This window comes from Protopterus annectens, chromosome 4.part1 (genome assembly GCF_019279795.1).
Source record: "Protopterus annectens isolate FY-2018-M chromosome 4.part1, PAN1.0, whole genome shotgun sequence".
Classification (NCBI taxonomy): Eukaryota; Metazoa; Chordata; order Ceratodontiformes; family Protopteridae; genus Protopterus; species Protopterus annectens.
Genome location: NC_056734.1, coordinates 470,642,613 through 470,656,033, shown reverse-complemented (window position 1 = coordinate 470,656,033; position 13,421 = coordinate 470,642,613). Strand labels below are relative to the sequence as shown.

Sequence of the window (13,421 nt, the reverse complement as noted above, 5' to 3'; positions counted from 1 at the left end):
TGATACATCCCTCCAAACTGCCAGAAAACATGGAGTCACCTGATTACATACTGGTAAAAGCAGCTAATGGACAGCTGTATCGGGAGCCCCTCTCCCGTAACATTGCAATAACTGATCCTGTTTCAGGATTGACTCAGAAAAGCAAAATTGTTGTTTCTGCAAAATGCCCTGTAAACCTCTTGGGTAGAGACCTCATGCAACTATTTGGTATAGCAGTAGTCCCAACCATGCAGAGTATGGAAGCACAGCGACAAATTGATACCTTTGCAGTGCAATCGGAGGGTGAAATGTTTTATTGGTACAGCCAGGACTTGGTTATGACTGGTCCAGGGACTGTGACCAAAGAATTAATGAATGTAGCCATCAGCAAGTTCCCCTCCCTTGACATTGATAAGCAACACTTGTTGCACTGTACCCTGTATTATTGTAACACACCAGGACCTGATAAGGAATATGAGCAAGAATTGTTTAAAAATCATGCAAACAGATTGATATTATGTAACCTGTACTGGAACACAGAAGGGAACAGTGTAGCCAGCTGTTCATTGCCCCAGGAGTTCTTTACACTTTATAAATCTAATCGATTACCACATGTTAGCTTAACCAAGAACAAAAACATAGAATGGGCAGACCTAGGAGAATAAGTCACGAGATGGGAAAAAACAGACAGAATTAGAACTGTCAAAACAGGGAATACAAATACAGAAGTTGAATTGGATAACTCAGACCCACCCAGCCGTGCACTTGCAGTCTAGCAAGGACAGCTGATTAGCACTCCTATAAAAGGAGGAAAAAAATGCCTTACAAAATATACCAGAAACTCTCTGGTCAACAGAAAAATCAGATGTAGGACTTATTCGTACAGTGGGACCAGTAACTATCACCCCATAGTCGGCATTCAGACCACAAAAAAGACAGTATCCCCTTAAGAAAAGATGCAGAGGTAGGGATAAAGCCTATTATAGCAGCCTTACTTAAAGATGGAATACTGGTAGAATCTCCCGATTCACCATGTAATACACCCTTATTTCCTGTTAAAAAAGCAAATGGAGAATGGTGTATGGTCCAAGATTTACAAGCTGTAAATGACGCAGTAATACCAAGGACACCTACGGTGCCAGACCCACACACCCTGTTGAATGATTTAAAACCTCAACAGAAGTATTTTTCTGTGGTAGATATCAGCAATGCATTCTTTTCGATACTGATACACCCTGACAGCCAGTATTGGTTTGCATTCACATTTCAGAGAAACAGGTATACATATATGTGACTACCACAGGGGTATTGTGAAAGTCCAACAATATTCTCACAAGAAATGGCAAGCAACTTGTTGGGATTTACCCCACCAAGAGGCAGTCAGATTTTACTTTATGTTGATGACATCTTGCTGGCGGCCCCCACCCAGCAAGATTGTAGAGAAGATACCATAGCACTATTACGATTTTAGCCGCTAAAGGACATAAGGTAAATAAAAATAAACTGCAGCTTTGGAAAAAACAAGGCAAATACCTAGGATATGTGATATCCAAGGAAGGTAGAACACTAGATGAGGACAGAAAAGTAGCAATTTTGCAAGCACCAAAACCCACTACCAAGAAGGAAATGATGTCCTTCCTGGGTACAACTAATTTTTGCCGGAGCTGGATTCCAAACTATGCCTTGGAATCTGCACCTCTGACTGACCTCATATATAAGAAGCCTATGGCAGCACAGGATTTGTTACAATGGACACCAGAGGCAGAATCTTCTTTCTGCAAACTGAAACAGTTAATAGCATCCTCATTAGTTCTGGGATTACCAAACTACCATAAAGGTTTTTTTCCAAACTATAGATAGTAAGCAAGGTTATATGACATCAGTGTTAACACAACAGCATGGGGACAAGCAATGCCCCATTGCTTACTATTCATCACAACTAGACCCAGTGGCACGTCTATACCCCACTGTGTACAAGCAGTAGTTGCAGCTGCAATGGCAGTACAGGCTTCGGCCTCAGTAGTTTTATTCCACCCTCTCACTTTGAGAGTGCCTCATGCAGTCATGATTATTTTACTGCAAGAGAAGGTAGCATATCTTTCCCCTGCTAGGCATCTTTCCTGTATGACCATATTGTTGAGCCAACCTCACATGACAATTGAACGATGCACGACTTTGAACCCTTCTACCTTGCTCCCAACCCCTGCAGATGGCACACCACACTGCTGCCTGCAGGTAATTGAGCAAAAGACACTACCTAGAAAAGATCTCACGGATGTCCCCTTGGATGATGCCGAGGTGACATACTATGTGGATGGTTCGTGCAAAAGGGGTCCTGCAGGACAGAACCTAGTAGGATATGCAGTATTTTCTGACACAGATTATAAAAGCAAAACCTTTACCACACAACTTATCTGCACAGGCAGCAAAACTGATTGCCTTGACACGGGCATGTACCTTAGCAAAGGGTAAATGTGTAAACATTTTTACTGACAGCCAGTATGCTTTTTCTACTGTACATGTTTTTGCACAACAGTGGAAAAAACGGGGAATAATAACATCTACTGGCAAACCTATCAATCATGCACAGTTTATTTTAGATCTTTTAGAATCTATTCAGTTACCTCAAAAAGTAGCTATTTGTAAATGCACAGCTCACACCAAGCAACAGGATAGGATTTCAAAAGGTAATGCGAGAGCTGATACAGCTGCAAAACAAGCAGCTACAGAAATATTTCTTTTAAATGAGGAACTACAACCCTCTGAGATTTTAGACTTAGAAATGTTAAAGACAATGCAGACACTCACTACGCAAGCTGAAAAACAAAGATGGGTAAAACGAGGAGCAATTCTCGAAAAGGGGCTGTACATCTCTAAAGAAGGGAAACTGATACTACCATCTAATTTGTTTAGATATGCAGCTTTGTTGAGCCATGGGCAATGCCATGTCTCAACGGGGGGGGGGGATGGTACAGCTGGTGAACCAGGTGTTCACAATGTATGGATTTACAAACTACTCTAAAAAATTTTATTTGATGTGCCAAATTTGTAACAAACATCATGCACAAGGGGCATTAAAGCCCAAGCAAGGGAGTTTCCCTACACCACCATACCCGTTTCACACTATCTGTATGGATTTCATAGAATTGAACAAATGTGAAAATAAGAAGTATTGTCTTGTCATTGTAGATATGTTTTCCAGATGGGTGGATGCCTTTCCAACCAAAAATCCAGATGCAGCCACGGTGGCAAAAGTGTTTGTCAAAGAAATCATTCCTAGATTCGGCATTCCGGAAAGGATCTACAGTGACAACGGTACACACTTTGTAAACCAAACCATACAGCAGTTAAGTAAGCATTTTGGTATTTCTTTAAAAAAATCATTGTGCATACCATCCGCAATCTGCAGGGCTAGTTGAGAGACATAATGGAATATTAAAGAATAAATTAAGAAAGTTAATAGCTGAGACAGGGAAGAACTGGATATATTGTTTGCCCCTGGCACTATTGAGCATGAGAACTGTTCCGACTGCAAAAGGATTGACTCCTTTTGAAAAACTATTTGGAAGGGCTTATTATACACCCCAGTGAAAACTTCTCATGTCCTCAGACCAGGAGGCTGATCTTACACTAGCTGAGTATATGAGAAATTTCTTGAATTCTAAACATCTGTTGCAGTCAAATTCTGTTTCAAATAAAGAACAAACCAAAAAATCGGAAGTGGCAGTGATCCCCGGGGACTGGGTGTGGGTGAAGAATATAAAAAAGAAAAACTGGTCGTCACCAAGGTGGGAAGGTCCATACCAGGTGCTTCTTTCAACACCCACTGCAGTCAAAATCACAGAGCGAGCTTTGTGGATCCATCTGACGCACTGCAAACTAGTTAAGAACTTTGAACCAGACAAAAATCTTACCTCTCCATTGGGGCCCTCAGCACAAAGTCTGGGTACAAAGGGGGGGGGGGGTCAGATCAATAGGACTGATCCATCTCAACCCCAGTGAAGAAACCATCAGTGCTGAAGGTCCTATTAGGGCAGAGAGTAAGATCACATGTCAAAAGCAAAAATGATAGAATCCAGAAAAATCCAAATAAAACCACTCGGAAGAGTTGGAGAAAACAGGAATGCAGAACAACCATTTCCTCAGAAGTATTGCATAATCATCCTGTTGACTGTACTAGTGGCAATAATCTTTTTGTTGTGGCCATTCCTTTTCCCAGCCACACAAACTGAACTGAATAAACGTGGAGAGTTGCACGTAGAGTGGCACCCAAACTTCAACACTTACCAGGCAATCAAAAATATGTATGCTGAGACCTACAATGTTTCGAATTGCTGGATTTGCACAGCTTTGCCAACAGCATACAGGGGGTTATTGTTAACTTCAGTCCCCCTAGAAGCCAACAAGACCTGGGAAAATTTAGTCTATGATACATCAGAAGTTACATCACAAGATAAAGTAGCATTGCACTTGTCTGTTCGACAGAAGGGGACTGTGTGTTTTTACAAAAATGATACAGTTCAGGTGGGTTGGAGCAATTGCAATGTGACTGTTCCCTATAAATGCTACAATAAAACTGATAACACAGGTTCCTATTGCAACACAAGCTATGATTTATTTTTTGAACTGATGCATAGGACAACTGATGAAGTAAAACATAATGCTGACCTTTATAAACAACTAATTATAGTTGACAAAAAAATGTTTCATCCAGAACCAGGACATAGTAAAGTTACAACCAAAGTAAAAGACTGTTATTTTGTATGTGGTAGGAAAGCATACAAGTGGTTACCTGAGAATTGGTCTGGCAGTTGTTAGTTGGGGTACCTGGTTCCGGCCATACGACACACAGCAGTTTTACCTCAGGGGAGAATTTGGAATGTTCGACGAGAAATCAAGAAGCCTGTCAATCCAGTGTGGCAATCAATGTGGGCTGAAAAAAACATCATGCTGTGGGCCTAGGGAAAAATGGACTGTCGCATATGGACTTGGGTGATACCATCATCTTGTGGGCAGGTGTACTGCCAGCATATGGAGCAACAAAATCAATCTGGGAACTGAAAAAACTGTCTAAACTTCTCGAAATAATGAGCAATGCAACCTTTTCTGCTCTAGAATTGGTGACTGATGAACTGACTGCCATGAGAACTGTAGTGCTTCAAAACCACATGGCTCTTGACTTCACCCTAGCAGCGAGAGGAGGTACTTAAGTGCTGTTCGTATATTCCTGACCACAAACACGAGATAGACAATCACCTTGAGGTAATTCAGCAGGTGTCGGCTATGACCAATCCAGGACCAAATCCACTGACGGACTTTTTCCAGAGACTGTTTGGGGGGGGTGGGGCAGTATCCTGATTAACATCCTGATTGCCATCTGTGTAGGAATGATCCTACTGGTGGTATGTGTTTGCTGCTGCATCCCCTGCATGAAAAGACTGATTAAAGACTTTATAGACATGTCAGTTTCAGAAACCTTATAACAAGGTGCTGAACTTGAAAAATTGTTAAAAAATTGAAAATGCTTTCATAAGTTTAAACTGAATGACTCTCTTAACTGCAAATCCTGAGTAGGAAGAGGTTAGGGAAAAAACTGTTTATGTTTATTTTAAAAGTAAAATAAAAGTATTAAAAGGGGGGAAATGTTAGAAAAATATGTATTAGTAATATGCATACTTAGTGCATTTGAGGTTTAAAAGGGTTAATACATTTATTCTGTTCACACTGCATGAATCTGTTCAGCTACTAGAGACATTCCAATCCTGCTTATGTCATGAAAATATGCGCAGCTATGATCTGCTTATGCCATGGAAATTAACAAGAAGCATTTAATTTCTGCTAATGGCATGAAAATAATAAGAAGTGTTTCTACTAGTGTAATGCGACTTAACAAAGAGTTATTGATTTTCTGCTTATGCCATGAGAAAGTACACAGCTGCTGATGAAAACAAAGGCTGCTTGAAAGTATAAACCGTAGTCAGCATTACTTGTACCTAAGCTAGAAATGTACCTTGAATCTAGGTAAAATGTACCACATATATTAGAACTGCACAATTAAAGAATAGAAAGATTGTAGTGGGCTAAAAATAAGCCCCAGGGCTAGGTTGTTTTCCTCAAATGTTTTTGTAAATCAACAACAATCCAGTCATGTCAGCAGGAAATCTAAGTAACATTTTCTATGTAACACATAGTGAGTTTTAAATCTGAACATGTCAGCAGGAAATCTAAGTAACATTTTCTGTAGAGTAATACAGAAAGCTGTGTCTAACTATGTCAACAATAGAATAGTAACATTTCATAGAACTGTATAAAAGTAGCATACTGTCATTTTAAGTTAGTTTATTTGAATTGTCAATCATTAAGCATGAGCACATCCTATTGGATAGATTGGTGTATAAAATAGGTGCTCATGATGAATGTAGATTCTGATGAAGCCCACTGGGTGAGTGGACGAAAGCACTTAATCACATAAAGTTTATTATTTCATCTGATGGATCTTTATTGTCTGAAGAGGATCTAGTGCGTTCTTTCTTTTTGTGAGAAGTTGTGCTTGTGCTGGAACGCTGTTTATTAGTCAGATTTTTAAATATATCAGGGGTGGTCGGTGCATCCCAGCCAAGAACAACTGCTACTGACAGCCTAAAAGATTTTACCTTAATACCTTCTAGGCAATTGTTCCGTAAGCATGTGCAGCAGGTATTGAAGGAGGTAAGAAAACCTGCAACTAGAAAATCTTATGTTTACAAGCAGAAGAAGTTTTCTAGAGGGTGCACAAATCAAATCAGATGGCCTGGTATGATGTTTACTGCTATTGTTTTAAAGTATTTCTGTGAGCTACTCAACAATGGCTTATCTTATGCATCTATCAAGGTGCATCTTGCAACCATCTCAGCCTGTGTGCCATAAATCCATTTTATCTCTTTGTAGTCTAATGGTTTATTAAGAGTTGTACTTGAGATCCCATTGAAAGCAAATTCTTCCTTCTTGGGATCTGAACTTTACTCCTGAAAAGCTGAACTTATCTCCTTTTAAACCTGCCTTTCAAACTGGTGTGATGGACATTACTTGGAAAACTGTTTTGTTTATTGCTCTGACATCTGTAAGGTGACTTTCTGAGCTGCAGACTCTCATGGTGAACCAGCCTTATCTGATTTCCCACAAAGATAGGGTTATGTTATGCACTAATCCTACTTCCATGCTAAAAGTTGTTTCTGAATTTACCCTGAATCAAGCCATCACGCTCCAAGTTTTCATTCCAAAATCTGAAAACAGGGTAGAGAAGATTCTGCACTCCTTTGATGTGCACAGGCAGCTCATCTCCTACCTTGACAGAACAAAGCCTTTCAGGAAAGCTTAACATTTATTTATTTCCTAGTATGGGACTAAGAAGGATCAACCTGTCTCTAAGCAAATGATTGCTCAGTGGTTTTCTTCTGCTATTGTGTTTTGTAACTCCCACCATGGTAAATCTAAGGCACAGTCCACCAGGACCTTATCCTCTGGAATGGTATACAGGAAAGGAATGAACTCTAGAAGAATTCTAGAGGGAGCAACCTGGTCATCTGATCATACATTTACAAAGAACTATAAACTGGATTTTATCTAAAGCTCTAGATCAGGCTTTGTGAGTACCATTCTCCAGAGGTTCATGGATTCTTATCATTCCTGCTCCCAGTTAGGATAAGCTTTGGGAATCTACCCTACATGCTACTGAGGCAGTGTGAATGATGAGTATAGTATAGGTCCTACTTACCTGTAATAGTAGGTATTCAAATTCCACATTGCCTTAGTGTCAGCACCCACCTACCACCTCCCCATTTTGTATATAGCTTGATGCTTTCCAAGTTTGTTGTGTTGTTGATTAGATTTGGTTATCTATGTTTGTGTTTTACATCTGCGAATTGGTTAGTTTCAGGCAATTCTTGTTTGGGGTCCTTCTTCGTTCAACTAAGTTGACACTAAAGCCTGAATAACTGACTTTCTGTGGCAGGTTAGGCTTTTCCTGATGAGAGGCATGCCCCGCTCCTGTCACAGAAAGTGAGAGGAATGAATTCTGAGTTCTGGAAAGCTGCCATCCTGGGTTTGTGCAGTCACAGAACCCATATGCCCTTGAGGCAATGTGAAATTTGGCCATCTATTTTTACACGTAAGTATGATTTACACAACTGTACTTTTCTGTAGAACATGGTTTGATTCCCTCAGTTGACATTTGCTTACTGTTTGACATTGGGCAAGTCACTTATCTAGAAATTTCTCCTGGGTCACCCTGAAAAGGGGTTGTCTGTCCAGGGGGTCAAACTGGTTAACAAATTTCTGCTGTTGTTGATTCTTTTTCTTCTTCATCTTCCTCTTATTCCTTTACCCCTCCCCATACTAAGGATCTACAATGTAAAGTCATTTTGTGAATGTAATCTGTTTGGGCGGCTTAATGGTTGGTAGGCACGGTGAAAGAGGGCACAGAGGAAAAAAAATCACATGTGATCCTTTTGAGCTTATGTGGAAAAGAACTCATAAATTTGCTTAATTTGATAGCCACGGTCTGAAATAGTTTGTAATGTTGCTGAAAACCATTCACATTTAGAATAATACCTATTCCACAAAATAAATAACTGCTTGCTATCCAAAGATAACATGATAAAACTTTTCCTAGATATTGCTTAGAGATGTATTAATTATGTGATAACAAAAAATGCTTACCTTTTGCTAGCATAGGCCCTATATTCAAATTCAGTATTTTTAATATGTTGTTAGAAGACTTGAAATTAGACAATTTTTTTTCACACAGGCTGAGACATACAATTGTGCATTTGCAATGCCAAATGGATGATAATTGTAATAAATAAATTAGAACTAAACAAACTATAACTGATTGGCAATTAATTAAAAAAGAAGGTCTGCAGTAATCTTTACATAAGACTTTACATGTTATAATGTTAAGAGTTAAGTTTGGATCCAATGAAATATTAAATTAAGAATGTACTTTTCATTTTCTCTTTGATTCCCCACAGATAAGTTATCATAGACAACATCATGTTAATAACTGGGTTTGCTAAGATTATTTAGGGAAGACGATAAATGATTGACTAAAACCAATTTGCTTTTGTGTACCTTCAGAAGTGACCACTGTACCTAATGGTTTAGTACTTTATTTAAGTTGTATTGCAAGTTTTCATCCTGCACTTTTGAAAGCACTATGTATGGCCGCTAGCTAAACGACCAAGTGTATAACTGAATCGGAGTCATAGATGTCAGGGCTGCAAAAATCCTTTTATTTCTTTCTTATAAATATTTTACTACTAATCCGTTTATATCATTCAGTACATTAAGTGGATGAATAAATGAATGACAAATATTGGAAAATGACTACCGCATTTATAAAAGTAAATTAGAGCAAGTTCATCATAAAGGTTCTTCCAGAATAACTAGCCCTTTTTATAACTGGGAGGGGAAGGAAGGCAGGTGCGCAGTATAAATAGCTGCTGTTTGAGGAAATGCATACTCTGAAATTATAGCAGTTACACCTGTTCCATCGTACAGTACTCTTATTTTTTTCTCTATATTTTAAATACTGCTATGTTGCAAGGAATATATAGGAAATGATGAGGTGGACGATTTGGATACTTGTGGGCATTTTATACCGGGTGCTCAGCAATGCTGGTAAGGAACTTTACAAAGCACTGTTTTTTTTATAATATAGTCTGTGAAAATCGAATGTTTATACATTTGTCTTTTCTACTGTTTAAACCAAATCTCTAATTACAAGTCACACGCTGCCTTAGGAGTCAGGCTGCGGGTGATAATTTTAACCTCATTCAATTAAATGTTTGTTAATTCGCTACACCTCCTGGGGAAATATTTTGTACAGTCTAAATGTATGCATTCACTTTTAAGAATGTAACTTTTCCTGTACAGCTGAAGACGATCAACTAACTGTGGAGCACATTTAACTGTCTTTATAGTCCGTTGTTTCCTAGGGCAAGGGTGCTGCTATACCGAGTTTAACTGCCTGTTATCACTCACCTGTGAATTTTCCTGCACTATGTTAAAAAAAAGTTTGGTGGAATTTTAGGACAGAATAAAACGGTGGATTACCGTAAAACTCCACTGCCAATCATGAGCGGACAGATGGTCCACTGTGGGGATTACTACTTGTCCCACTTTGCGAGGGACAGTCCCTCTTTGGGCAGTTGTGTCCTGCATAAAAACTGAAAAAATGGCAAATGTCCTGAGATATTACGACAAACATATTTCCTATATTTAATGTAATAGCTGCTTAAAACAGTTATTCTGTTTCTGATACACCTAAATGTTATAAGAAACAGAATAAGCAACTAAAATGCTACAATAATAAGCATTTATTTAGGCAAAAAAGTGAAGTTCTGCCCTTTGCACTGGCTGTGGATATGTTTTGCTTTGCAAAATCTGACGTTTGTACAAAAAATGTCCCACTCTGGTCATTTGAAAATGCCCTAGGCAAAAGGGCTCCATGATGCCCCCACCAGCGCCCCCATCCTGGTCTACCTACACCAAATAAATACTGGAAAAGCGCCCCTGCTAGAGTGGCGCCCTAGGCGGTCGCCTAGTTGGCCTGAAGGCCGCCTATGTGGCAACCTTGGTGGCGACCCCTAACCGGGAAAAGCCGAAAGTAGAAGACTGTATTTACTCGAAGGGCTTTTGCCCTTATCATATTGTCCACACAAACGGCCAAATACCGATATTTATACTACAAGAAGTGCAAATACTACATAACTTTGAAAATAATTTTCAGTTGCTATTATTAGCCATATTCTCTCTCTCTCTGAGTAAAAACATTGCAAGCTCTTAACATCCATTTCTAAAATCACAGACTAAGTTGTTACAACAGGGCACTTTTTAAATATTGATTGCAGTTGTCATAAAAAAAGAAATGAGCGACTCCCCTGAAATATCAGGAGCAGCTGGACTTGTGGAATGGTTGTTAAGAACAATATAATTTTTTTGAGTTCCTGGGTGACCTGTTTGTCTCTTCCCCTTTGCAGATTTCTTTACATATAAGATAACCCATGAGTGAGAGTGATAATGCTTAAGCGGCTTTCATATATTGTCTTCCCTTTCTGGCGGGTTAAACTTGTTTCACCAGAACAGCAACTTGCTTGAAGACAGTGAGGTGCAGGTAATAGCAGTCAACCAGACAGGGAAATTTTTCAACAGAAAACAAACAAATCCAGAAAATTAAGGGACAATCGGGAACACTTCTAAAATATAAATACCATTTACTTGAGACATTTTCAGAACGATGGAACGTGAATTAATGTATTTTTAAGTAAAATAATCTAAAACTTTGATTATTGTCACTGTTGAGTTAATTCACCACGTTCTTTCAAAAGTCATCAGTTTCAGGAGGATTAAGAGGACGGAGCTAAAATTTGAGTCAAAATCAGGGACGTCCTTGAAAATCTGGGCATTTGAGGGGTATACGGTGTTAATTTTGTGTTTGATGGCGATATCCCTCTCAAGTGTACCTCATTATGAGGAACGCACCTCATTTGAGGTCTTAAAAAGTTCATGTTCCTCGAAGGTCCACATTGAAAGAGTCTGTCACACATTCAGTGTTCGGAATTTTTAACTGATATCTATGGCAAATAGAACAGAATCATAGTGATTTATTAAAAGATCGTTTCAATAAGTAAAACCAGCATACTTTAACCATCCTATGACCTTACTAGTTGAAGTTGTTAGTAAGCGATTAGTGTGTGTTCCACATTTTTCTCATTTGTTCTACACTATGAGAGCTGGTGCTCGGTGCTCCTCATATTGGAAATGGGAGGTTGAGAGCCTCTTTTTCCTTTTTTTTGGGGGGGGGGGGGGATGCGCAAGATACAAGAGTTGATCTGAGTGATACACCCAGGCTATTTCAGTTTTGATCAGGTGAGAATAATGAATACTCAGAATAGGACAATTTGGTAAGAAGTTGGCACTCCAAAAATCACGTTATTTTGAATCCAATTTAGATTTGTTTAGAATGTTTAAAACTTTTAGCTTATTAAACCGTTATATTTTTGACTTCCATTTGAAAGAAAAGTATCAAAATGTAATGTCACAGGTATGTACGTGGGCTTTGTGCTACTTCATATTGTGTCTGGCCCCCATTCACATAACTCATATCTAGTAATGTCCACGTTCTCACTGCCTGTATCCTTGGTATATCCACATATAAGTGAGTTGTACACGTTTCTAGTTGTAACCATTAGTTTTCACTATTGTACATGTTCTGGTCTCTGAGGGAATGTTTATGACAAAAGTGCAGCCAGTCCCTCGGGTGAGTACTCTGTATGGTGAGCTACTATTCTGCTCACCTGGTCACATTCTTATTAATATATTGATATCTAGATGGATGTGTGAGTGTGCCTGCAGCGAAGGCGGGGGGGGGGGGGGGGGCTGCTGCTTAGCTGAGGGGATCAGAAACTCTTTCGTTCCGTTGTAAGAGCAGCTACGGATTTTCATTTTTCTGTGCCCCTTATGCGCACAGTGTCATACAGCTAGCATAATTTAAAATACAAAACCGATACTCTTTCTTAGGTAACAAATTCATTTAAAACTACACAGATAATCAAGAAATAATGATCATAGCGAAAAGTCAGAAGCGAAATGATTTTGGCGTCAGATGCTTAGCTTTTTTAACTTAACTGTTTCCATTGTTTAATAATAAGAATAATTATATATGAGGCTGGTTACACTCATTCAGCAAGAGCCCAGCATTTACTCAGGCTACAAGCTTTTGTGAACTTCGTGATTAATGTGCGAGTATTTATTTATTGACTGACCGTTAATAGTTTATTTATTAACCGACAATTAAGGCAACTTTATCGTCTTCCCTAACTTTCTCCTTCAACCATCCAACCACAACCCCGTTTCTCATTTTCACTTTAACAATCATCTAGAGCCAAAGTTCACACCGCCGGGTGGCTAGCCCTGCCATGGCTGATCTTCCATGTCCCACACTCACACCAGTGGTCAATTTAGAGTGTCCAGTCCACCTTATTGCATATCTTTGGAATGTTTAAAAAGGCTGACTCCAGCCACGTCCTTAACTGTGATACAGCTGAAGAAACTAAGCCAAGTGATGCTTAGAAGCGATAAAAATGTAATAAGTAGTCATGAAATATATCAAATTACTGGGGTTTGTGTCCAGGTGCTGCATTTGCTCCACATTGCACTGTCCCACTAAGACATTATTCTCTGTTCAGCATCTGAAATCTAAAGGTCTCAGAAAGGTAACGTTATAAACAGTATATTTTCATTAAATCGGCATTGAAAACAATGAAAAAAGAGTAATACAAACATATTAAAGGGGCACGAACTGAAATATACTGGCTCTATGTGTCGGCTCTGTCAGCGTTTGTGCCATCCTGCAGGTAAAACATCAGATCAGCAAGCAATAATGACTTCCAGGGTGTGTGTTA

At 39.1% G+C, this 13,421-nt stretch overlaps 1 protein-coding gene across 1 annotated transcript in view; it reads left to right on the top strand.

Annotated features, from left to right (window-relative positions):
- Positions 1 to 9,495: 9,495 nt before the first annotated feature.
- LOC122801235 (mucin-5AC-like) overlaps positions 9,496 to 13,421 on the top strand; it is a 475,953-nt gene continuing 472,027 nt past the window's right edge. The window contains exon 1 of the mRNA XM_044070787.1: positions 9,496 to 9,636. Coding sequence (XP_043926722.1) covers positions 9,576 to 9,636 — 61 coding nt within the window. The 5' untranslated portion in view covers positions 9,496 to 9,575. The remainder of the gene's footprint in view (positions 9,637 to 13,421) is intronic.